At 39.3% G+C, this 25,039-nt stretch overlaps 1 protein-coding gene across 3 annotated transcripts in view; it reads left to right on the forward strand.

Moving 5' to 3' along the window:
- The window catches only part of cd2ap (CD2-associated protein), a 109,226-nt gene that overhangs the window by 25,293 nt on the left and 58,894 nt on the right, over window positions 1-25,039 (forward strand). For all 3 annotated transcript variants that reach the window (XM_026143289.1, XM_026143288.1, XM_026143290.1), the window contains exons 3-7: window positions 13,134-13,302; window positions 16,392-16,492; window positions 17,313-17,442; window positions 18,941-19,119; window positions 20,565-20,652. In XM_026143289.1, the coding sequence (XP_025999074.1) occupies window positions 13,134-13,302; window positions 16,392-16,492; window positions 17,313-17,442; window positions 18,941-19,119; window positions 20,565-20,652 (667 nt within the window). The remainder of the gene's footprint in view (window positions 1-13,133; window positions 13,303-16,391; window positions 16,493-17,312; window positions 17,443-18,940; window positions 19,120-20,564; window positions 20,653-25,039) is intronic.

Here is a 25,039-nt window from a genome sequence, read left to right on the forward strand (position 1 = left end):
CGTTTTACTTTTATGCCTCTTAAAGTTTTCAGTTGCAAAATTGTGATTTTTCACAAAATACATGCGTTGTTATGGTTGCTATGCACTTGGCTTCCAGTGTGCCACTGAAGGTTTTGCAGTCTTCTCTTCATGTCCGAACAACTTCTTGCTACTTGCTCAATTTTCACTCAACTTCCACAAATTATACATCAAAACGTAGGTATTTTTGCTGGCTTTCCGAAAATGTCACTATCATTGTTGTGGGATTTATAGAATTTTGGCAAATCTCCTCAGACCAACACAAAGTCGCAAAACTCTCCATAGAAAGTCAATGGAGAGCTTGTTCAAAATCACCGCTTGATTTCTGTAATGAGAGGCATATTCCAATCGTCATATCTCCTTAACGAAGCAAAGTTAAGACATAAGGCTTGTCCCAGTATATCTTCAGACACTCCTGACGCTCACAATTCAAGAATTTTTTTCTCACCTATTGCCGTTCTGAAATGAGTTAGACTTGTTTGAGAGTAGGAAATTTGTCCTTCGCTCAGATTTCTTCAGATTTCAAACTCTGGAAATGAACCACTTTTTTCTCTCGTCATATCTTTTTAATGGATTTCCACAGAGACCTGAAAATTTCCATGATTGTTCACCAAAGCCTGCTGTCTCTTACGGTGAAAGAATGATATCGATACTCCAAATAGATTTAGAGTTAGAAAGCGTTGTTTGAGGGCAAGTCAAGGCAGTTTTTGCTTTGCTCTACTCAGTTATGGTGCATTAGAAGTCAAATATCTTTAATAATTCATATTTTAATGATAAATTGTCAACACGTTAAGATTCCCCCATCTCTTCTGAACAAAACGGTGTAAGAATGACCGTTCTAGCCCCTACGGTTAGGAAATTATGGTCATTTGTTTGAGGGGAGTCGTCATTACGAGAAATAGACTGCAAAAATCCTGTGTCTCTTTGTGCTGCGTGCACCTGTTTTGGCGGGAAAAAGTGCACAGGCTCTCTGATTGGTGGATTCAAATTGAGCAGCTCCCAGGCTGCTTGACTGAGCATGAAACTTGCTTCTCTCTCCCTGTGTGTGTGTGTGTGTGTGTGTGTGTGTGTGTGTGTGTGTGTGTGACAGAGAGAGAGAGAAAGCCTTTTTATGGGATGATCTCATTGTAAGATTCAAATTCAATATATTTAGACTGGTTGACTGAATTGGATCTTGTGTGTGTGTGTGAGAGAGAGAGAGAGAGAGAGAGAGAGAGAGACCCTCTTTAGGGCAGCATCTCATTGTTGGAAAAAATATAATATATTCAGACTGGTTGACTGGCATAGACCCTCTGTGTGTGTCTCTCTCTCTGTGCATTTGTGTATACATATTTGATTTTGTGTGTATCTGTTGGCTGTTCCTTCTTGTTTTTTAAATTTATTTTTATTTCTTTATTTTTTTTTCACAGGTGAATAACAATTAGTTTTGAGGGAACTTAACCATGTTCCGTTTTTTTTTTCAGCTTGTCATCTTACATTTTCCAGTATTTTCACTTAAGTTATTACTATTCTGTTCAATCATAGTATTTGTTCTAAATCATTGTTATTATGCTATATTGTAGTATTTCTGCTAAATCATACTATTTCTACTATACTATATTTTTCTTTCTAAATATAGCATTTCTGCTATATAATTGTATTTCTGCTATGTTATAATATTTGTGCTAAACCAGAGTATTTGTGCTGAAACATGGTATTTCTGCCAAATTATAGTATTTCTGTCAAATTATAGTATTTGTGCTGAAACATAGTATTGATTTAAAATTACAATATTCATAGTTCAACACAGTGTCTCTGGTAAATCACAGTATTTCTGCTCTGTTGTACTATTTTTCTAAATCATAGTGTTTCTGTAATGCTTAAGTATTTTTGGCTAAATACATTCTTTCTGTTATCTTATATTATTTCTCCTAAATTCTTGTATTTTTGAGAAGTTATCATGTTTCTGGTAAGTTACAATATTTCTGCTAAGTTCTGGTATGCTATTGTATTTCTGCCAAGTATTATGTTTCCTCTAAGATATTGCAGTTCTGCTAAGTTATTCCATTTTAGCAAAGTTCCTTTGCTTCTGCAAAGTTTTTACAATTTCTGCAACTTTTCAGCCTTTTCAGCTAGTTTTTGCATACAGCTTCAGCTTTAAAGCATCCACACTGCATTTTCGCAGGAAATGCTAATTTTTCTAGTTAATATTACTTTGATGAATGATGTAAACATTTTAGAATAGAAAGGATAGAACTAAAGATCAGAAAGTGTTTACAGAATTCCTTTTGCAAAGTTAGATTTGTGTTTTGGAAAAGCAGAACCTTTTTATTGGAATAAAGGTTTAAAGGGGTAACTTGACCTGGTATCATTTTGATGGATTATTTTAGAGACATGAGCAATGTTCCCTCTAATTTTTCATGTGTCTGAGCGAACACACAAACTCCCTGAGCGGTCCCTTGGACCACTGTGAGCAACAGCAGACATGTGCACTGTGGTCACGCCAGCATTGAATCCATCCAAGTTACGTGGTTTATTAAAATAATCAAATTACAGCATTTATGATAGACTACTTTTAATTAACTGCTTTAGCCCACTTACAATGAAAATTAAAAAAAAATCTTGTTCATGACCTGTGTAGTATGTTAACTAGTGGTGCAACGGATCAAAAATCTCTCGGTTCAGATCGGATCACGGTTTTAAGTCACGGATCGGATACATTTTTGGATCAGCGAAAAAAGACAAAAATTTAACATTTACTTATTTACTTATTGAAGTATTTTTTGCCTGTTAAAAACATTCAACTCAAGACTCATTCCACGCACTTATAAAAAAAAATAAATTATGGTACAATATAGGGCAGTACAGGTCTTTGTATCTACCACTCAATTCAATTCAATTTTATTTATAAAGCGCCAAATCACAACAACAGTCGCCTCTAGGCACTTTATATTGTAAGGTAGACCCTATAATAATACATACCGCTCATTATATCGCACTCTGCTGTGATATAATGAGTTGTCACGGTCACGTAGCTTTCCGTTGCCCTGGAGGTCCACCCATTTGTAGTAGTTGGGGCAACAGTAGATGCCTGGGACAGTTCAGCCACGACTTAAATCTTTTCTAGCTCATACATGCTTGGATCTTGCCACTAAAGTGGACGCGAACACAAACGCATGGCATAAGCACGTTCATCATAGCTTAAGCCCCTTGTTTTGCACAACGGAATACAGCCTTCCATCTGCAGCTAAACACCCCAATAGCTTTTGTAATAGCTTTAGCCCGGTCGGATTGGGCAGCAAAGGGCTGCTTAAATACCGCAAACGCCTCTGCTCCTCCACTTAGACCGCTAGCGCTGGCCATAACTATCGCTTGACAGACCCACCACACGCACCATACACATACTTTTTTTTCTTCTTTTTCGAATCTTCGGATCACGTGCGTACCGAACCGTGGAGTGGGATCGGTTCGGATTACGGATCAACCGTGATCCATTGCACCACTAATGTTAACACTATTGGAAGTTTAAAAAAAACAAAAAAACAAAAAAAAAAAACACTTCAACTCCAATTTTGAAAACACAACTTTCTTTCTTTTTTTTTCTTTTTTATAAAGCCCTGACTTGTATTATGAGTATGAGTCTGTGGTCTGGGAGAGCGTCATGTAACTCTGTAATAACCAATGTTGGGCAATTAATTATATAGTTACTTCTTCAACAAAGTAACTGAGTTATGCAAATTACGAAGTTTTTTTGCAGCTGTTTATCTAAAAATGCAGCCAAGGCGGTTTTTTAAATAAACATTTAAAACTATTTACAGAACAATCAGGTGTTCTGCATCAAATTTGATGCCACACAAATTATTTGTGCCACTTCAAAAATAATTTCTGTCCACTATGAGATAAAGGAGAACAACCTGATACCTGCAGGCCTGACAACAGGAGATGTATCACTCCTGTAACACCTGTAATATTCAGTAGTCGCCTCATTGTTCTGACACACACAACAAAACTATTGACCACACTACACACTAACAACACAAGATTTGCGCTAAACGTCGTAAATCGCTCACATCTCAAAACACCGCCGTCACTCCTAAAACTCCCCCCCTTTCCTAAACAACTAAATGCCATGTTGGCATATCATTTTTTGATTGGGCGACATGATACATTTTTCGACCAATAGGAAAGGGTGGGGGTTTTTTGGTTTTGTTTTTGCTCACAGGCGGCGAGTGCTTTCAAGCGCTTTCAAGCGCTTTCCTTATAAAACGCTGTTTTTACTGTTTCTTCCCGCAAATATAAACAACGATAGTATTCAGGAAGCAAACCAAACATTGCATATATTTTTATCATAACTCTGGTTTTACGTAGCCTATCAACACAATTTAAAAACTGGTATAAAGTCCACACTTTTTCCGTCAGTTGTTCCGTCTGTCCTGCTCACATATCTAATGGTTGTACACGTTGTCATTAACGTGGCTTCACTTCACATCAGCCACACTGCTTTGCTAGCTAAAACACTGGTGTCGGCACATAAGGACGCTGTAATAGCTTGTCAACGACGTTGATTAGCTGCATATATACGAATGTGAATCGCATTATTGCCTGGACTATGGGATAAGTTGGCATCGTTGTTATCCCATACGGGAGCAGCCAGTCACTTACTGACTAACACTGCAAAACAGAATTGTTTAAGTTTTTAATTTCAATTCAGGTTAAAAAAAATTTTTTTCTTTTTTTTTTGTGCGCAATGCAGATTTTCTGTGCGCAGAGACCGTGCCAGCAGTGTGCAATTGCGCACGTGCACAGCTTAGAGGGAACATTGGATGTGAGGTATCTTGTATTTAAAAGCACCTCTGTCCTCTCGTGTTACTTCTCTGTCTCTTATGTTAAGCACTTTGGTATACCGCTGGTTTTTAAATGTGCTCTATAAAAAAGTTTGTTGTTGTTGTACCTTATGTGTCTGGCCTTAGCCTCTAAGGAACAGATACCACTGAGCTGAAAGCATTGGTATCGACACTGCAATACTAATTTAAAGATTTGTAACCCTTACAAAGGTTCCTTTTTAGATGAAAAGATAAAAATAAGACTGAGTAGTACTTCAGTCTGTCACCAAACAATCTGATATAGAAACAAATGCAGAGGAGCAGTATCGGGATTGGGGTGTTGACTTTTTTTTTCCTTTTCTGGAGTGAAACTGGTTATTAAACTGTCGTCTGCAGAGCTGTGTCCGGTCTATGATGACCTTTCTTTGAGAGATAATTTTGTGCTGCTTTAACAGTGAAATGTAGGAACTGCCAATTGCAAAGTCATTCTTAAAGCGTAAACACTACTTCAAATCTAAAGCACACACTGATAACACAGTATAACCTGTATATAAAAGATACAATGTAACCAGTTTTTTCAGCCTCAACCATTTTCCAAACCGTTTCTGTAACACAACAATACTTGTCTGTTAATTAGTGGTGTTTATCAGATAGTTGTAATACTGCAATATAAAATAGTATGTAGCCATAATATTTCTAAGATATTGCCAATGGGTCGAACACAGTTAAGTTGTCTAGTGAACAGCTAACTGTTATCTGGGCCTCCACTAGCAATCCTGTAACTCTAAACGGCTCTCCCTTGCCTTTAAGCCTTTTGACAGGATCAAAATTATCTTAAGGTAAATAATAAATTACAAAATGTACCCATCATACAACTGCTAATGGGGCCAGGGACTCTCCATGGAGGCTAAAACTTGGCTATAAAGATGCTTCGTAATGCAGTAAAACTAGACATTTTAATATAGAAATAAAGCAAAAGTGCTACATAGATAGCTTAAACAAATTGCCACATAATGATCTTACATTTTTTTTGACTTGGGTTTTCACAGTGTAGTGTCTGGAAAGTTCCACTAATGTTAATTTATTACATTAATGTCGCATGATAATAGTAAAGCTCACTGAGTATTTCTCCAGTGGTCGGGTAAATCATTCCCACAGTTTGAATGAGCCAATGAATTTACAGCCACCAATAAACAAGTGCTGCTTAGTGCATTTGATAGCACAGCAACTTTCTGGCATTTTGGCAAAGATAAACTCAGAGGCGTTTAAAGAATGGTTGGAGAGCCAAGAGTATTGTTTTCTGCCCACCTACTATGTATTGGGATAACTTGCTTTTTGAGCCAATTTTTGGCACACTTTACATTGCTGAATCAAATTAGGGTGATCAGCCCGGATACAGTTGGTTTCCAATAGAGAATTTCCTATTGTGGCTTGTCATTATGAATGAGCTTGGACTGTGAACGATGAAAGTGGCCTCTGATTTAGCGAGGGCTTAAATTGGTTGATTAATGCTAGTGGTCAACCTTTTGCTGTTGGATTTGGGTGATGCTGCTACTAGTAGTAAATGGCCTGTATTTGTATAGCACTTTACTTAGTCCCTATGGACCCCAAAGCGCTTTACACTACATTCAGTCATTCACACATTCACACACAGCTAATTCACAGCTGTGGATTAGCCGTCAGTCAGCTCTGTGGTTTTAATGTAGCTCACTCACCTTTTATTACTTATTCGTGCTGTCTGCATCTGACTGCTTCTCCTTCTGCACAGCTAATGCACTGAAAATGAGTCCCTGAACTGCTGCCCTCTTCTCTCCTCTCCCCACCATCACACAATCCTATGTAGTGTAGAGCTGGGCGATATGAGATTTTTTTCATATCACGATATGTTTTTTTCATTTCAGGCGATAACAATATATACCACGATATAAGCCAAATAACTATATTTGTAAGATTTAAATGTGCCATTGCTCACAAGTAAAATGTGAAATAATCAGCAGCTTGTTTTTATTTAAATATTTATTTCCCATAATAAGTTCAACAGGGTAGATGTACTTAAGGAACATGAGACTTTTTCAGATAAATAAAGGCAAATATTGCAAACTACACAAAAGGCAGCCGCTAAAGCGTTTAAGTTTCAAAATAGAACAAACGAAACAGACTAAACTGTCAATTCCACTTAGAAACAAAATATTAATTCTAAAAATAAATCTTAGTTTGTTTTACAGAAGAACAGACAAAACTGACTTTTGTCAATATCAAATAAACTGAGAACTAAAAGCAAATTCTCAATCTCTCCTTGCTGTATAGCTTAGCTTTTCAAACTGTTTTAACAGTTACTTCAGTCTGACAAAAGCCGAATGACGAATTAGCGCTTCCAGTCAGAGACTGAGGCTACGTACACGGGTATTTTTGAAAACGGAGATTTTTTGTTTTCGTTTTAAAAAATAATCCCGTCCACACATAAAGGCAGAAATGAAGGAAAACGCTGCTATGAACATGCCAAAGCAGCAGGTGGAGCTGGATTCCTAACCGTGCAGAAATGTTGGCCAATCAGAAGTCTAGAAGCCTCGGTGGGAAAAAGCAAACAAAGCTGGGGCATAGAAGCAGAACAGAGTCGTATGTGTGGAGGGACAGTAACTGTGTGTATATGTAAGCATTTAAACACTGCAGAGAGTAGAATTAACAGTAACAGTATTGTAGAAATTCATTTCACCGAAACAATAACGTGGCGCACAGTGTGACGCATGCACCAGTTTATTGTATTTCCAGACTTGCTTTCGGCACAATTTACAGTGCACGCTACTCTGTTTTTTGTCAGACATGAAATAGCCGAAATACCTTCACACTACGGAACTTCTTTGGCTCTTCCGTTCGACAATCTCTCCGGCATTGGAACCATCATCTGTTTTCTCTTCGGTCACGCTCGGTTGATTTTTCTAGTCGGCACACTCATTTCCTCCATTACGCGCTGGCTCCATTACCCGCTGGCTGCTTTCCAAACAAACACACGTGCGGCTTGGCACTTGTGCTGTACGTAACAAGTCATGCGACGTGACGCTGCGGCTGTGATTGTTTCGGCTCTGCGCTACTTAATTTGGATTGGCTGACCTTTTTTAATTTTTTAATTTTATTTTTTTAAGAGGACAAGAGCAGCGAGGTCTATCGCGATACATATCGTTATCGTTCTATCGCCCAGCTCTAATGTAGTGATAGGTAATCTGCTAATCAGCCTGGTCTAGTCACTGTGCTCAGGTATTTAATCCTCTATGGAGCCTGCTGGCTGTTGAACTTTGCTCCTTATGACATAACAGTGGTATGACTTATTGCATTTCTTCTTCCTCCTCCCTTTAATTGGAGTCATACTTGTGTGATCGGAGGGATGTGAAACTGAGGCATGGTAAGGAAGTTGGCTAAATGAAAGACTCTCACAATAATGGGAATGCTTTAAGGAATTTTGTAATTGATCATTTTTTGTGTATGGGTAGTGAAGGGTTTGGAAGCTTCTCTCTTCCAGTTATTCACTTTCTCCTGGTTTTACTGGTTTAAATGTTTCAGGCTCTGAAAGTGTTTGTGTTTTTGTAAATGGAATACAACTGTATGGTCTCAGACTTTTAGGTTACATTGTACTAGCTAGCTGATACCTATCTGTTGGCAGCTTCTCGCAGTATTAACTTTTTTGAAACTCATTGTCTTCATTGGGAAGGACTTATTGACAGTCAATTATGGTCACAAGTGTCTGTAACATTTACTGATAGCAATGGTTTCATTTTGGATAAATGCGTTAAGACTGTCTGATAATGAGCTGAAAGTCATTTAAATTCAGCTCATAGATTAAAAACACTGTTTTCCTGACACAAAAACGATTACTTACAACAAATAGACTCATTGATTCCTTTTTTTTTCTTTTTAAAATGTTACCATAATCTATGAATTTCACAATCAGGAAATTCTTTTCTAGTTAAAATCAATCTATGCATTATTTTTGTTTTTAAGTCAATTGTATAAGGAAATGTAAAATATTTGTTGACAGTCTACAGCTGAGAATTAAAGTTCAAAATTCTATGTACACTCATCACAGGCATGAATGCCATGGAAATTTTGGGCTTTCAATGACCTTCGCAGTGGGTTCACAGCTTAGAATTTATTTATTGCAGAGGGTCAAATATATACTTAAATCCCAGTAATATTTGGTTTAATGTCCCTTTGCAAGTTGCAACTTGATCAGATGCCATCGACAAGCTTTTGACACAATGCTGGTTGGATATTTGACTACACGTTTTGGGAAAAATTAACGCAGTTCATTTAAATTGGTTGGTTTGGTGGCATAGGAATATTCAATAGGATTGAGGTTGGGGCTTTTGGACAGCCATTTCAAAGGCATTTTCTAACAACTGCAAGATTATCCGTTGGACACAACTGGACATAAGTAAATGTTTGTTTGGGTCTTCTTGTTGACTTTGGAAAACTGTCATCCTCAGATGAGAGGAAATTGGTTTGCATATTGAGTAAGCTTTTCATAGCCATGGGCTGAGGGTTGCCATCCAGGAAGGAAGACTCTACTCCAAAATCAACAATTTGCAATTTCCCACATAGACAGACAAATGCCTTCTCGAGAAATGTTTTATATTCAGACAGGACAAAGATTGAGCTATTTGGAAACAATGATAGGAGGGTTTCAGACCTAAGAACACTGTACTTACTGTCAAGCATGGAGGTGGTAGGATTATGCTCTCGGACTGTTTTGCTTTGCACAGAGTGGATGGAATAATGGAGGACTACCTTCCAATTCTTCAACTTTGCTTGAAATTAACAGAGGGGTGGTTGAAACTTGTACATAACTGGGACATTCCAACACATCAATGATTCCAAACGCATGTCAAAACTGGTTTCTGGAATCATCTTCCCAAGGCCCCAACCTCAACCTTTTTCAACATTTGCGTCCTATACTTACAAATTGGGGTCCAGGCCTCCAATTTAATTGAGTGCAGCCAAGGAGAGTGCTCAGATATCCAGCCAGAATTGTGTCAGAAACTTGATGCTTAGCAAAAGCCTTTGGTCAAACTAAATATTTGTGTGGATGTATGCATATTACCAAATCTATGTATAATGTTGAATGGACTGTACTTTTATAGCACTTTTCTACTCTCTACTCGATTTCTGCTACATGCTTCATTCACCCATTCACACATTTATACCAGCACTTCCTTTTAAGCCCGGATGTGTCCTTGAATTGACACATGCACTCACACAATGATTGATTGGGACAACCTAGGGTTTAGTATTTTGAAGTATACTTGGCCATGCAAGACTATGGGAGCCGGAGATCAAACCATCGACCTTCTGATTTGATTGTCTACCTCCTGAGCCACAGCCACCCAATAATTGTGACCCTTTGTGGATTAGAAAAAATCCTAAATAAATTCAAACTTGTGCACTCAGTGCAGCATCTGTAAGAGTTGTTGAGTAGACGAAAGTGCACAGAGACGGCTGCTTGGATGGCTGATTTTGCTGGAGGAAGATGTTTGTTCATACAGTGAATGTAAAAAAAAAAAAAAAACCCCTCAAATTAATACTCTGGCTGTGTGAGGTCAAATATTTTAAGTTCTCAGCAGAGGTCAGAGGAGAGGTGTTGTTGAAGCAGCGTACATCGTGTTCATTTCTTCCATTTGTCATATCTCAGCTTGCTGGAGCTGAAACTTTTTTAAAAATGTATATATATTTTGAGGCAGACACACAGCTGGGCTTCCTCTTCTGCAGAATAGTAAAGTGAGTGTCTGTGCACCAGGAAGCATGTGGTGAACTGTTCACTCTTTAACCAGCACAGCTTTAAAGTCCTGTGGGGTGGCGGTCTCCAGATCAGTCCCACCAAGGACAGTCCAAACTCCTCCGAACAGTTAAGTTGCTTTCATTTATGTTAAATGTGGGAAGTTGGTGCATTGAAGCTTTGATGAACTTTAAAAGTGTGATCACACTTAAGCTTCTGTTGCGGGGGTTTTTCTGTGAAAGACTCATTGGTTCAAATTTAAGCACCAAGAGAGAAGAGGAAAAACAGAATTGTTTTCATCAACCGCAGCGCAGAGTCAAATTTTGCAATAATTTAGTCCTCTGTTTGTATTTGCTGCACAATCAACTGGCCTGACATACTTCATGCACAGACTCGATTATATAGAGAAGCTGTGACTGGTGCCCTGCTTTTTAATGCTTTAAAGTTTTAACTTTACTAAGTGTTTGGGAATTGAGCTGCTTTTGGATCCGCTACCTCCTCTCTGCGTTTCTATGCTGGCTTCAGTTTTAAGGCCCAGATGCTGTCATTTGAAATAATGCCACCTGTACACACACTAAGAGGTGGATCAGAGATTCAGTATGCTTTAGTAAAACAAAAGTCTTTGTTGGTGCATTTGTTGTTGGTGTAGTAGTAGTTGTTTGGTGATGATCTGCAGTTGTTGTTAAAACGTTCTGACTCGTTACCAGTTTACACCTCAGTACTTCTTGCGATAAATGGTACAATACATTGAAAACTCTAAGCAATGTTACTCAGCATGCTGGCTAGTGTCCCTTCATCTGTGCACTCGTGACAGTATTTAGTGAAGGTGTGACCGGGACTTCGTGCTGTTGTCAGGGAATTTCCCAGGCAGGCAGAATGTGGCAGCTGTTTTATAGCCCGACTGTGTGGCGTGGTTGGGATCATTAGCAATTGCTACATTCAGCTGTAAGTAGTACAGTCTTACTTTGCAGGCTGATACTGGTTTCCATACTTATGGTTTCACGTTGAACATTTTAGATTACGTTTCAGTTCCCCTTATGTTGTGTGAAACTGACACACTGTTTTTTGTTTGTTTTTTTTCTTCTTTTATTTCCACCTAATGGAACCTAATGTCTTATTGTCCCTTTCGGTGACACTGGAACTGTCTCAGCCGCTTTCATCCTGCGTGGCTCACATCCATGGGTTCTGTATGTTGAGAGTTTTTCAGAACACATTCAGAAGCTGTTTAAATGGCCAAACTGTGATATTTTTTTTTTTTTTTTTTTTTTTTTTTTTGCTGCAGTAAGAAGGAGAAGAAAAGAAATTAAGAGAATTCCATTGAGTTCAGATTTTAAACTTCTATTTTAGTAAATAAAATCTTGGCCATGAGTACATTTCCATTTGATTCTCTCTCTCTCTCTCTCTCTCTCTCTTTCTCTCTCTCTCTCTCTCTCTCTTTCTCTCTCTCTCTCTCTCTCTCAAAATCGTTTGAAGCTTTGTAAAATCACATAAGATGCAGGAATAAGTAGTAGGATTTAAGAGTGTAATAATGGACTGAAACAGAAGATGGCAGCATATATTACTGCATAATATTTATGCATACAAATAACCAAACATCAAGGCAAGCTGTGTAGCCACACAATGCACAATTGCATCAAACTGACATTGAGGTATGTCAATTTGTAGTGTTGCTCCATGGTGCAGCCACGACACCGTAGCAAAGTTTACACACTATGTCTACTTAATCCACGTCTGACTCTGCAAACCCATAATGTTTCCACACCACTGAAGTCGTTTTATCTCTCTTTTCAACCAACGGCATTCTTTCTTTAGCAGCCATTATCCTATTCTCTCTAAATAACTTCTACTTAGCTTTCCGAGCTTCCCTCGAGTCCTCTTTATTGTTGTGATGTGTGTTCGAAACGCAGAGAGGCGTGCTTGATTTGCCACACGGAGCAGCGCGAGAGTAAAGCACGAGGGAGGTGCTAATAATCGGCTCAGTCATTTTTAATGATCGTTGAAAGCCGAGATCGTAATTTAGATTAAAATTTGATTAATTGAGCAGCCCTACTTCCTTCATATTTTTTTTTCCTGATGGCTGCTCCTTGTAAAGTTGTAAACTGATTTGAATAGAACATGGGTGGCACATCTGTGAGGAGATCATATTAGCAATGCCTGCTTCCAATAGCAGGAAAAAAAACTGTGTGAAACTATGTGTTTGACCTGAGGTCTTGTCTCACAGGATTTACTTGTTCATATGCGGACCTCATTATTTGAAACTTTGGCCATCTACAACAACAATGTCTACCAACGTAACAACATTTATGTAACAGGAAATGAAGAAAAGCTCAAGAAGTTCCGTTTAATAAACAGTGGATTGTTGTAAAATTCATAAGCAGACACCTACAAAATGGCTTCAGTTTGTTGATCTCTAAGTAGTGAAGTACTAGATTATTGCTTAAACTTGGTGTGAAGAAATGCTTCCCACTTACTACCAGCTGCCTGGTGTGTGATTGTTACTCATTTATGTATATATGTATGTATGTATGTGTTTGTATATGTATTCATAGGAACTGAAAAAGGACCCTAAAGAGGGCAGTCAAACAGCAGATGAGCCAAAGGAAGAGCAGCCTCAGAAGAGAGAGAAGGTGGGGAACGTGGCCGGCCTGGTCCAGAGAATAAGCACTCTTGGCATCCCGACCGGTGCCTTCCAGCCACCAGTGCCCGCAGCTTCAAAGAGTAAGGAGCCCGAGTTTGGTGTTTGAATGTTTGGAGGGAATGAGACTTTAAAGTGCTTGGTGTCCAGGACGTGGACTTCTGGTAAAACTTGTTCATGTAGCATCTGGCAGGTTAAGAGAAGTTGATGCTTCCTTTTATTATTTCAGCTGTACGTTCCACATCTTCACCGTGTCTCATTTCGCTCAGAGGTCTTTAACTGAATACAGATCTTTGTCTTCTGCATGTATCTATCTATTCTTCTGAGTGGAGAGCTCAAAGTGTCCATGTTACAGTAGAGCTGGGCGATATGAGATTTTTTCATATCACGATATGTTTTTTTCATTTCAGGCGATAACGATATCTATCACGATATAAGCCAAATAACTATATTTGTAAGATTTAAATGTGCCGTTGCTCACAAGTAAAATGTGAAATAATCAGCAGCTTGTTTTTATTTAAATATTTATTTCCCATAATAAGTTCAACAGGGTAGATGTACTTAAGGAACATGAGACTTTTTCAGATAAATAAAGGCAAATATTGCAAACTACACAAAAGGCAGCCGCTAAAGCGTTTAAGTTTCAAAATAGAACAAATGAAACAGACTACTAAATTGTCAATTCCACTTAGAAACAAAGTATTAATTCTAAAAATAAATCTTAGTTTGTTTTGCAGAAGAACAGACAAAACTGACTAACTTTTGTCAGTATCAAATAAACTGAGAACTAAAAGGAAATTCTCAATCTCTCCTTGTTGTATAGCTTAGTTTTTCAAACAGTTTTAACTGTTACTTTAGTCTGACAAAAGCCGAATGACGAATTAGCGCTTCCAGTCAGAGACTGAGGCTACGTCCACACGTACACGGGTATTTTTGAAAACGGAGATTTTCCGTTTTTGTTTTAAAAAATAATCCCGTCCACACATAAAGGCAGAAATGAAGGAAAACGCTGCTATGAACATGCCAAAGCAGCAGGTGGCGCTAGGTTCCTAACCGTGCAGAAATGTTGGCCAATCAGAAGTCTAGAAGCCTCGGTGGGAAAAAGTAAACAAAGCTGGGGCATAGAAGCAGAACAGAGTCGTATGTGTGGAGGGACAGTAACTGTGTGTATATGTAAGCATTTAAACACTGCAGAGAGTAGAATTAACAGTAACAGTATTGTAGAAATTCATTTCACCGAAACAATAACGTGGCGCACAGTGTGACGCATGCACCAGTTTATTGTATTTCCAGACTTGCTTTCGGCACAATTTACAGTGCAGGCTACTCTGTTTTTTGTCAGACATGAAATAGCCGAAATACCTTCACACTACGGAACTTCTTTGGCTCTTCCGTTCGACAATCTCTCCGGCATTGGAACCATCATCTGTTTTCTCTTCGGTCACGCTCGGTTGATTTTTCTAGTCGGCACACTCATTTCCTCCATTACGCGCTGGCTCCATTACCCGCTGGCTGCTTCCCAAACAAACACACGTGCGGCTTGGCACTTGTGCTGTACGTAACAAGTCACGCGACGTGACGCTGATTGTTCGGCTCTGCGCTACTTAATTTGGATCGGCTGACCTTTTTTTTTAAGAGGACAAGAGCGGCGAGGTCTATCGCGATAGCTTAATTTCTCTATCGAGTAAAAGTCATATCGCGATACATATCGTTATCGTTCTATCGCCCAGCTCTATGTTACAGGCAGGTAAAGGCAGCCTCAGAGCACTAAGAAGAGACTGCGTCGATGCATCCACCTGTTTAGGTCATTCTTTCAAAAAGGCTCTGAGACACTGATATTGAAAACCTTGAAGTAGTTTAAGTAAAGCTGAAATGCTTGTGCCAGCTGACCCATCAAGGTTTCATTTACTGAGTGGTGAATTAAAATGAATTAGAAACAAGCGTAGAGCTCAATCTATTTCCACTTTTTTGTTCTTATTCCGATTTTGATTTATTATAAATTGAAAAACTGTAATAGAAAATAAATCTGTATTCTTTGGGTTCTTTTTGTGACAGAGGGTTGTTTATGTTGTTGGAGTTTATATTGTGCTGCTTGTAGTCCTTGTCCTGCTCTGCAACCACAGTGAACTCAGTGTAACGACATATGAGCCAGAGGGAGATGGCATGCATGGCCTAACTGAATTCATGATATTATTCAGTGTCCAACCACATCGAGCTACACAGAGCAGGCAGGGAGAGCACGAGGTCAGAAAGTAATGTGGTAGAGAATAGGATAGACCCACCTTCTGATTGAGTTGACTAGCTGAGTGTGCCATATCCTTTGGGTTCTCAGTTCTCAGTATGATCCTCCCCTTGTCACGCCTGGAGAAGATGGAGAAGGCTCCAGCTTTAAAAAATAAAACCCAGTGTGTGAGGTCACAGTTGCTACATTGTCTTTGATATACAGTCTTTGGGCTTTATAGTTTTGATACTTTTTGTGATGCCAAGAACACAAATTCATATGAGCTTGACTGATTTCTTTATCCATGGTTGGTTGTTATTAGCCAATATTGGCTGTTTGCTGAGCCGCATTTATAACATATAAATGATGTCACAAACACAGAAGACAGTTGGGCAAGAGTGTAAACAAGTAAATAAAAGCAGAACAAACAAATACAACCGTTATGAGGATAGTCTCATATAAAATATTGGCCAATGTACTGGACTATTTGAATCAATGATTACTTGGTATCTTAAAAGACAGTTAAATGTGTAATCATAAACGGTAATTTAAACTCTAAAATGTTGCATACTGTCAGTAAGTTGGTTAAACCATTCGTTTATTAAATAAAGGCTAATGCTACTAGCAGCACCTTTCTATTAGAAGTGATATTTTCTAGGAAAAAAATGAGAATTCTAAGGTTGATTAAAAACATTTCACTAAATGACCTATGTGAATATCCATATTCTTTGAATATTCTGCACAGCTCTGCTTGATCAATAGGGCGGGGCTACTTCATGCTGTATGATCACCTTGTAGAAGAGTTTCTTATGAGCGAGCTTTTCATTAAAGGCCATCCCACTGGCTGGATCCATGCCTTTGTTGCTTTCCTGCATCGCTTACTTTTACGTTGCAGACATGCAGGTTTACAAACAGCAAACGCAGGTCTGCTTTTTTTCTTCTTCTTCTCAGAGCCTAAGAAGAGACAGTGCAAGGTGCTATTTGAGTATCAACCGCAGAACGAAGACGAGCTGGAGCTGAAAGTTGGAAACATCGTAGAGATCACTGAAGAGGTACTGTGAAAAACCAGGCCCCATTGTCAAAGGAGCTTGCAAAGAAAAGCGTCTGGACTTCTTTAAGTTACTTGAAGACGTTTCACCTCTCATCCGAGAAGCTTCTTCAGTTCTAAGGTCAAATGATGGAGAGTCCCAGATATAAACCTAGTGGGAGTATCCCCCCACAGAGGGACAAAAGGACCCCCTGATGATCCTCTAATCGCCTGAGCCAAGGTGTGAAACTGGGTGTGGGTCCCAATCAGCCAGAGTTTCGGGTGAGTTCATTGTGAAACCTGGCCCCACCTTATCATGCGAATTCCTGGGATCAGATGGCCCAGGATGTGAGTGGGCGTTAAGGCGTCTGGGAAGGGATCTCAAAACTGGATTATAGATGGCAGAGAGTTGGTGTCGTAAACCACCGCCTCTGTTCAAAGATGGTTGCTCACAGTGGACATAGATGGCTTGAAGCCATCTATGTCCAATGAGAGGTGAAACGTCTTCAAGTAACTTAAAGAAGTCCAGACGCTTTTCTTTGCAAGCTCCTTTGACTACGAGGACCTGGATGACTGAGAACCTTCACAGACACCAGGCCCCATTGAAGATATTTTTTAGTCTAACTGCTTCCTTGTGTATAGGTGTAGTGTTACATGAATGTTATGGTTTTGCAGTGCAGACACGTTTTGGCAAGTGAGAGATGTCAGTGGTTGTGCTGTGGGAAAAGTTTTTCACTTTTCCTTTGGACCTTTCTTGTTGCCCTCATGGCATCAGAATGTTCTGACTGAACCTCTCAATCTCTCTACACAATCAGGACTGATTGCTTTATTTGACATGTGCACAGGTAGAAGAGGGCTGGTGGAGCGGCACCTTGAACGGTAAATCAGGCATTTTTCCCTCCAACTTTGTCAAAGAGCTGGAGCCCATGGGAGACATCGGAGAGTCCAATGACACCAGCAGAGCAGATGACACTGGTAAAAATTTTAAAAAAGGGTGCAGCTGAATTTAAAAACATTTGGATTTGAATTTACTAACTTTGTGTAATTTGTCTTTAGTCAGTGTGCTAATCATTTAATAAACCATAAATACCACTTATACAATAGTGTTTATGGAGAAATACCTCAGAGCTGTGGAGGTAGGAGTGTGATATGATTTTAACCACAATAAAATGATCAGAGAAAGTTGGAAGCAACAGGAGATCACTCGGTTTTCACTGTTTTGCACACTGCTACACAGCAAAACACACCGAAGTGTAATGATCCCAGCAGTGAATGAAGGGGCCGTAAAGAAACCAACCAAACAGCTGGCCATCAGCAAACATTCATCAGACACAGTGAACACTGCTAGTTATTTTCTAAATCTAGAGCTTGTTAGTTAAGCTGTGTTGTTTCTGTATTTAAAGGTCATTACTCCATTGTTAGTAGAATTAAGTGCAGTTAATGAAGCCGTTCAGTTTAGAATGCAGTCCGTCTGAAACAAGCCTCAACAAGCCAGTAGGCTAAGTTGTTTAGTCTACAGCTGCATGTTTTTAAGCCTTCTGCCCGGTTCTTCTATGACTGAGAGATACAGAAGCTCTTTAAAAAAAAGTCAATTTAGGATCCACAGATTGATGGCAGTCAGTAGTAAACAAGTATTTCATATGAGAGCGTATTGGAGGAAAGTTCTATCAGTCAGAGTGTGTGTGTGTGTGTGTGTGTGTGTGTGTGTGTACTGTAGGACAATGAGAGCAGAGTCAACACGTTTTTTATGAAACTATAAAAGCCAGATATGTTGTGTAGCTAAACCACAGCTAGCTGGGTGACTACCTTTTATGTTGATTGTCACTGTGAAAGGTAAATCTTTGCATTACTGACAGAGCTGCTTAGCTCAACTATCAACACCATTTCATATTGTACAGAATTTAGTAACATGGATCATGTTAGCTGCTGAAGTAATTTGGCAAGCTGATAAACTAGCATTTCTACCGGGATATGACTTTGCTAGTGATAACGTTAGCAATGAAGCCGAACAAATGACTATCCAGCTAGCTATGACTGATCTACACTGCATGCAATTGTTAGATTTGTGACCAGAGAACAGAGAAGAGGTCAGGACCAGTTTTAATCTGAACACTTCCTAAATGAATCATGCTCAGCTGAGACTGATTTTAATCTTCCCTGGCTTTGGATTAGACCATTGATGGATATTTTTGTTTTTATGGTACCGCTTGTCATAGGTGCTTAATTCACTATGAAAGTTGAATGAAAACAGCATTTCCTTGACTTTGTAACTAAGAATTTCACTTTAAAAGTATTATTATTGTGATGGTCAAGCAGAAGCCCCACTATGATTTGAGATGGAATACCCTGTTTAAGAAGTAAATCACAGTTGCAGCACTGACTGTCGGCTGAAAACAGACTCTTCTGGTGTCTTATAAAGTACTACAGTAATAGTAAAATGAACCCCTGTTAACTCAAACTCTGTCTCAATCAGATGGAAATGGAGCGGAAAGCATTGGCACACCCACCTCACCATTGCCCACTCCGGGGAACGGAGGCATTGCCCAGCCCAAGAAGATCAAAGGAGTCGGCTTCGGAGATATTTTCAAAGATGCTTCTTACAAAAAACGGCACTCAGTGCAAACCCCTGACAAAGAGGAGAAGAACGAAAACGTAAGTGCGATTTACACCACAGTAATGGCAGACATCAGGCAAAAGCTCCTTGCCATAAATCGAGCTGCCACACGTTTCTCCCCCCCCATTTTTCCTGCAGTTATAGAAATCACGATATTGTGGATTTCCTTGTATCAAGCATCACAGAATGAGTGTTTGATTAATACCATGCATTACTGAGGGCAGTGTGTCATAATATTATTGTGACATGACAGGATTGTATCTAAGTGGTTTAGTTTTGTATCCTTATGTTATTTGACTTCGTTCTGGTAACCATATCGTAACAACATCAAATCCTTATATTACTGCGATAATATCACATCTTGATATTGTGACAGTATTGTACTGTAATAGTATCATGTCTTATTGTGATAGTATCATGTTGTCACAATATTCTATCCTAAAAGTATCACATTGCGAAAATATTGTGTCATATCTTGACAACATCAGGCCATGATAGGATTATATTAGGACAGTATTATTACATGATCTTAGTGTGCTGTATGTTTCTGTTGGTTGACACCCCATGTGTGATTCAAGTCATATCTGTAATGATTATTTTTATGTTAGCTTGTCAGCTCTTCTGTTCAGTCTGACACTCATGAGGCTCATATATTACTGTGGACACTGAAGGACCATACCTACATTAATGTTTATTTTAATGAACACACTTGTTGCTATCATCACAGTAAGTCCAAGCCGGAACTTTCACCTTCACCTGTCAAGTATAATTTTCTCAAATATGGAAAGAGTAAATCCCAGCCTGCTCCTGATAAACAACTCGATGCATAAGCTCAGTGAATAATTAGTATAGCGTTTATTGTTTTTCTGAAACTTTGCCTCTCTCTCTCTCTTCTTCACAACAGCTTTCACACTCTGTCTTTATCACTAGCTCAGCTTCCCCCACTCTCCTCCACTCCTTACATACCACCACATTTCACATGTTCTCCCACAGTCTTCTTCACAGCTTCAGGTATCTTCATGTGACCTTCATCATCCCTCAAACACTACTGTCTGACTTTGACTTATTGCACCTTTTAGGGACGACCCCCCCCCCCCCCCCCCCCCCGACCCGACTCAAATAAACCCCCAAAACCTTAAAAACTGATTCATACCTATTCCTTTTAGCACCTCATTGTTGCTGACATTCAAACATTTCTCAGGATTCTTTATCCTCATGCTCTGTTTTTCTTGCCTGTGACTGAAGCACTTGTCATTCTTCTTTCCTGCTGCGTCCTATGATCCGTAACTATTAATCTCATAATTAGCAACACAGTCTATCCGATGTCCTTTAAAAAAAAAAAAGAAAAAAAAAGAAAGAAAGCTGTTTGGATTATTCCACTCATTTCAGTTCAGACACACTGTTCAACAGACAACGCGCCTCCAAACACTGTCCACTCATGTCTGATAAATCATTCCCATCTGTATGGTTTGCTTCATTTTAGCCAATCCCATCAATACCCCTTGCTGCAAAGCCCGCCCCTCCCAACACGACAGATTCACAGAAAGCAGATGGAGACAGCAAAGCCAAAGGTAACACACTACAAACATACTTCAGGTGCATTAGTGTAATTTCTGTCACCAGTCTATAGATCTGTATGAGAGTGATGTTTGTCTTTTTGTTTATCTTTTTGTGAGATTTATTGATTTTAAATACTGAAAACCTTGGTTCAAAACAGTCTACAGAGTGGAATTGCAAGCCTTAAAATGTACTGTAAAATCTGAAGTGTGATCTACATGCATCCCTTTTCTGCTAAGGGGTATTGATTATGGAGGAGTATGGAGCAGCACTGACCAATTAGCTGCCACCATGCAAAAAAGAGTCACCTGTGCGTGTTTATATTAATGAACCTAAATGAAGCATTAGTGCATTACTGGTGATGTTGTTAAAGCGTTCAGCATATCGGTGAGCTACTGATATTTTGGTGGATCTGATGCAGCTTTGCATTTGTTGACAAGATGTAGTTGGAACTATTTCCCACATGCAGTAACCCTCTGTAGATTATTTCAGAAAATTAACAAGCAGCAAACCTGCAACAAATCTGGTAGAGGTGAGTTTTTCTCGGTGGCAGTGGGTTCTTAACTTTCTACAAAAAGGACTATGTGAAATGAATCTAAGTGTACATCATTAAGCCCAGAGTAAACCTGGCCACGTGCAGTACCTGATAGATGTATTAGTCTGCCCCCCAGTGTAGTATTTAGGCCACAGCTGTCCCACATTAACAGTATTGGTAAGAAATCCCTTTTATGCTTCTGTCATGGTCAATCCACCAGTATGCACAGGTGCTTTCATCTGAATTTTTTTAATGCTAAAATATAATAATAAGTATTAGTATTATTATTATCCATGAATTTACAGAGTAAATAATGAAGCACATGATTATTTTTTGATTCAGATGCCAAATTAGCTATTTGCTTGCATTCTTGGACAGAAAGTATAGCCTTTTTGTTTGAATATTCTGTTTGATTAAATGTACTGAAGCTTTAAGTACTAGACACAGAAGGATCAGATCAGTTGTCGGTTCATATAACAATAAGACAATGACCCAAGCAGGCTTCAAAGCTGTGCAGAGACCCAGAAGAAGGAATCTGGAGTGCTGGAACTGATGGGCCAACCAGGTCAAAGTCCGGACTATTAAACAAATCTGGAATTTAGTGGATTCAAAGATAATCAGACAGCTAACCTATGGGATCTAATAAAAGAAACTGTCAAAGTGCATAAAAACAATGCCAGAATACCAGATGTTATCAAGGCCAGAGGAGGTTGCATGAAAATATTTCTATGGTCACACTGTGTGAATAAGGACCATGTTAATTGCCCAAAAATGTCAAAATAGTGTCTATAGTTTTAAACACGTTTTTGGCATTTTTCTAAAATATTTGTGTGTCTAATAAACGTGTTAAATGGTAAATAGTCATGTTGTTTTACAACACTCAAAGCACATTCTATAACATTCATAAGCACTTTTTCTACATGTCAGTGCTTTCTGTCCAATGTTCACACATTTACACTTGGTAGTTTAAGAATATAATCCACCCACTGTTATCATCTTCAATGCCCTGTACCAACATAGAGCAGAGCAGCTATCTGAATACTACTCCAACAGAGGTCGATTATTTTGTTAATAATTTTACCTCCTCACTACGTACGACTAACTCCTAAGCTGAAGAGGAAATGGCGTATCACAAATTTAGAGGATCATCATTTAGCCTGGAGAAATAGTTTGTTGCTTTATAAGAAAGCCCTCCGCAAAGCCAGAACATCTTACTATTTGTCACTGATTGAAGAAAATAAGAACAACCCCAGGTTTCTCTTCAGCACTGTAGCCAGGCTGACAAAAAGTCAGAGCTCTTTTGAGCCAACCATCCCTTTAACGTTAACTAGTAATGACTTCATGAACTTCTTCACAAATAAAATTTTTATCATTAGAGAAAAAAAATTACCAATAATCATCCCACAGATGTAATATTATCTACAGCTACTCTTAGTACCATTGATGTTAAGTTAGACACTTTTTCTCCAATTGATCTTTCTGAGTTAACTTCAATAATTACTTCCTCCAAACCATCGTGTCTTTTAGACCCCATTCCTACAAAACTGCTCAAAGAAGTCCTGCCATTAATTAATTCTTCGATCTTAAATATGATCAACCTATCTCTAATAATCGGCTATGTACCACAGGCCTTCAAGCTAGCTGTAGTTAAACCTTTACTCAAAAAGCCATCTCTAGACCCAGCAGTCTTAGCTAATTATAGGCCAATCTCCAACCTTCCTTTCATATCAAAAATCCTTGAAAGAGTAGTTGTCAAACAGCTAACTGATCATCTGGCTTATTTGAAGAGTTTCAGTCAGGTTTCAGAGTTCATCACAGCACAGAAACAGCTTTAGTGAAGGTTACAAATGATCTTCTTATGGCCTCTGACAGTGGACTCGTCTAGCAGGACAAGCACAGAGATCTTAGTGCAGCATTCGATACTGTCGACCATAATATCCTATTAGAGAGATTAGAACATGCTGTAGGTATTACAGGTACTGTGCTGCAGTGGTTTGTATCATATCTATCTAATAGACTCCAATTTGTGCATGTAAATGGAGAGTCCTCTTCACACACTGAGGTTAATTATGGAGTTCCACAGGGTTCAGTGCTAGGACCAATTCTGTTTACACTATACAGTGGGGCAAAAAAGTATTTAGTCAGCCACCGATTGTGCAAGTTCCCCCACCTAAAATGATGACAGAGGTCAGTAATTTGCACCAGAGGTACACTTCAATTGTGAGAGACAAAATGTGAACAAAAATCCATGAATCCACATGGTAGGATTTGTAAAGAATTTATTCGTAAATCAGGGTGGAAAATAAGTATTTGGTCAATAACAAAAATACAACTCAATACTTTGTAACATAACCTTTGTTGGCAATAACAGAGGTCAAACGTTTACTATAGGTCTTTACCAGGTTTGCACACACAGTAGCTGGTATTTTGGCCCATTCCTCCATGCAGATCTTCTCAAGAGCAGTGATGTTTTGGGGCTGTCGCCGAGCAACACGGACTTTCAACTCCCGCCACAGATTTTCTATGGGGTTGAGGTCTGGAGACTGGCTAGGCCACTCCAGGACTTTCAAATGCTTCTTACGGAGCCACTCCTTTGTTGCCCGGGCGGTGTGTTTTGGATCATTGTCATGTTGGAAGACCCAGCCTCGTTTCATCTTCAAAGTTCTCACTGATGGAAGGAGGTTTTGGCTCAAAATCTCACGATACATGGCCCCATTCATTCTGTCCTTAACAAGGATCAGTCGTTCTGTCCCCTTGGCAGAAAAACAGCCCCATAGCATGATGTTTCCACCCCCATGCTTCACAGTAGGTATGGTGTTCTTGGGATGCAACTCAGTATTCTTCTTCCTCCAAACACGACGAGTTGAGTTTATACCAAAAAGTTCTACTTTGGTTTCATCTGACCACATGACATTCTCCCAATCCTCTGCTGTATCATCCATGTGCTCTCTGGCAAACTTCAGACGGGCCTGGACATGCACTGGCTTCAGCAGCGGAACACGTCTGGCACTGCGGGATTTGATTCCCTGCCGTTGTAGTGTGTTACTGATGGTGACCTTTGTTACTTTGGTCCCAGCTCTCTGCAGGTCATTCACCAGGTCCCCCCGTGTGGTTCTGGGATCTTTGCTCACCGTTCTCATGATCATTTTGACCCCACGGGATGAGATCTTGCTTGGAGCCCCAGATCGAGGGAGATTATCAGTGGTCTTGTATGTCTTCCATTTTCTGATGATTGCTCCCACAGTTGATTTTTTCACACCAAGCTGCTTGCCTATTGTAGATTCACTCTTCCCAGTCTGGTGCAGGTCTACAATACTTTTCCTGGTGTCCTTCGAAAGCTCTTTGGTCTTGGCCATGGCGGAGTTTGGAGTCTGACTGTTTGAGGCTGTGGACAGGTGTCTTTTATACAGATGATGAGTTCAAACAGGTGCCATTCATACAGGTAACGAGTGGGGGACAGAAAAGCTTCTTACAGAAGACGTTACAGGTCTGTGAGAGCCAGAGATTTTCCTTGTTTGAGGTGACCAAATACTTATTTTCCACCCTAATTTACGAATAAATTCTTTACAAATCCTACCATATGAATTCATGGATTTTTTTTTCACATTCTGTCTCTCACAGTTGAAGTGTACCTCTGGTGCAAATTACTGACCTCTGTCATCATTTTAAGTGGGGGAACTTGCACAATCGGTGGCTGACTAAATACTTTTTTGCCCCACTGTACATGCTTCCCCTAGGCAGCATCATTAGAAGACATAAAGCATAAATTTTCACTGCTATGCAGATGACACCCAGCTCTATCTGTCCATGAAGCCAGATAAAACACAACAATTAGTTAAACTGCAGGAATGTCTTAAAGACATAAA

The sequence above is a fragment of the Astatotilapia calliptera genome, chromosome 15 (assembly GCF_900246225.1).
Source record: "Astatotilapia calliptera chromosome 15, fAstCal1.2, whole genome shotgun sequence".
Lineage (NCBI taxonomy): Eukaryota > Metazoa > Chordata > Actinopteri > Cichliformes > Cichlidae > Astatotilapia > Astatotilapia calliptera.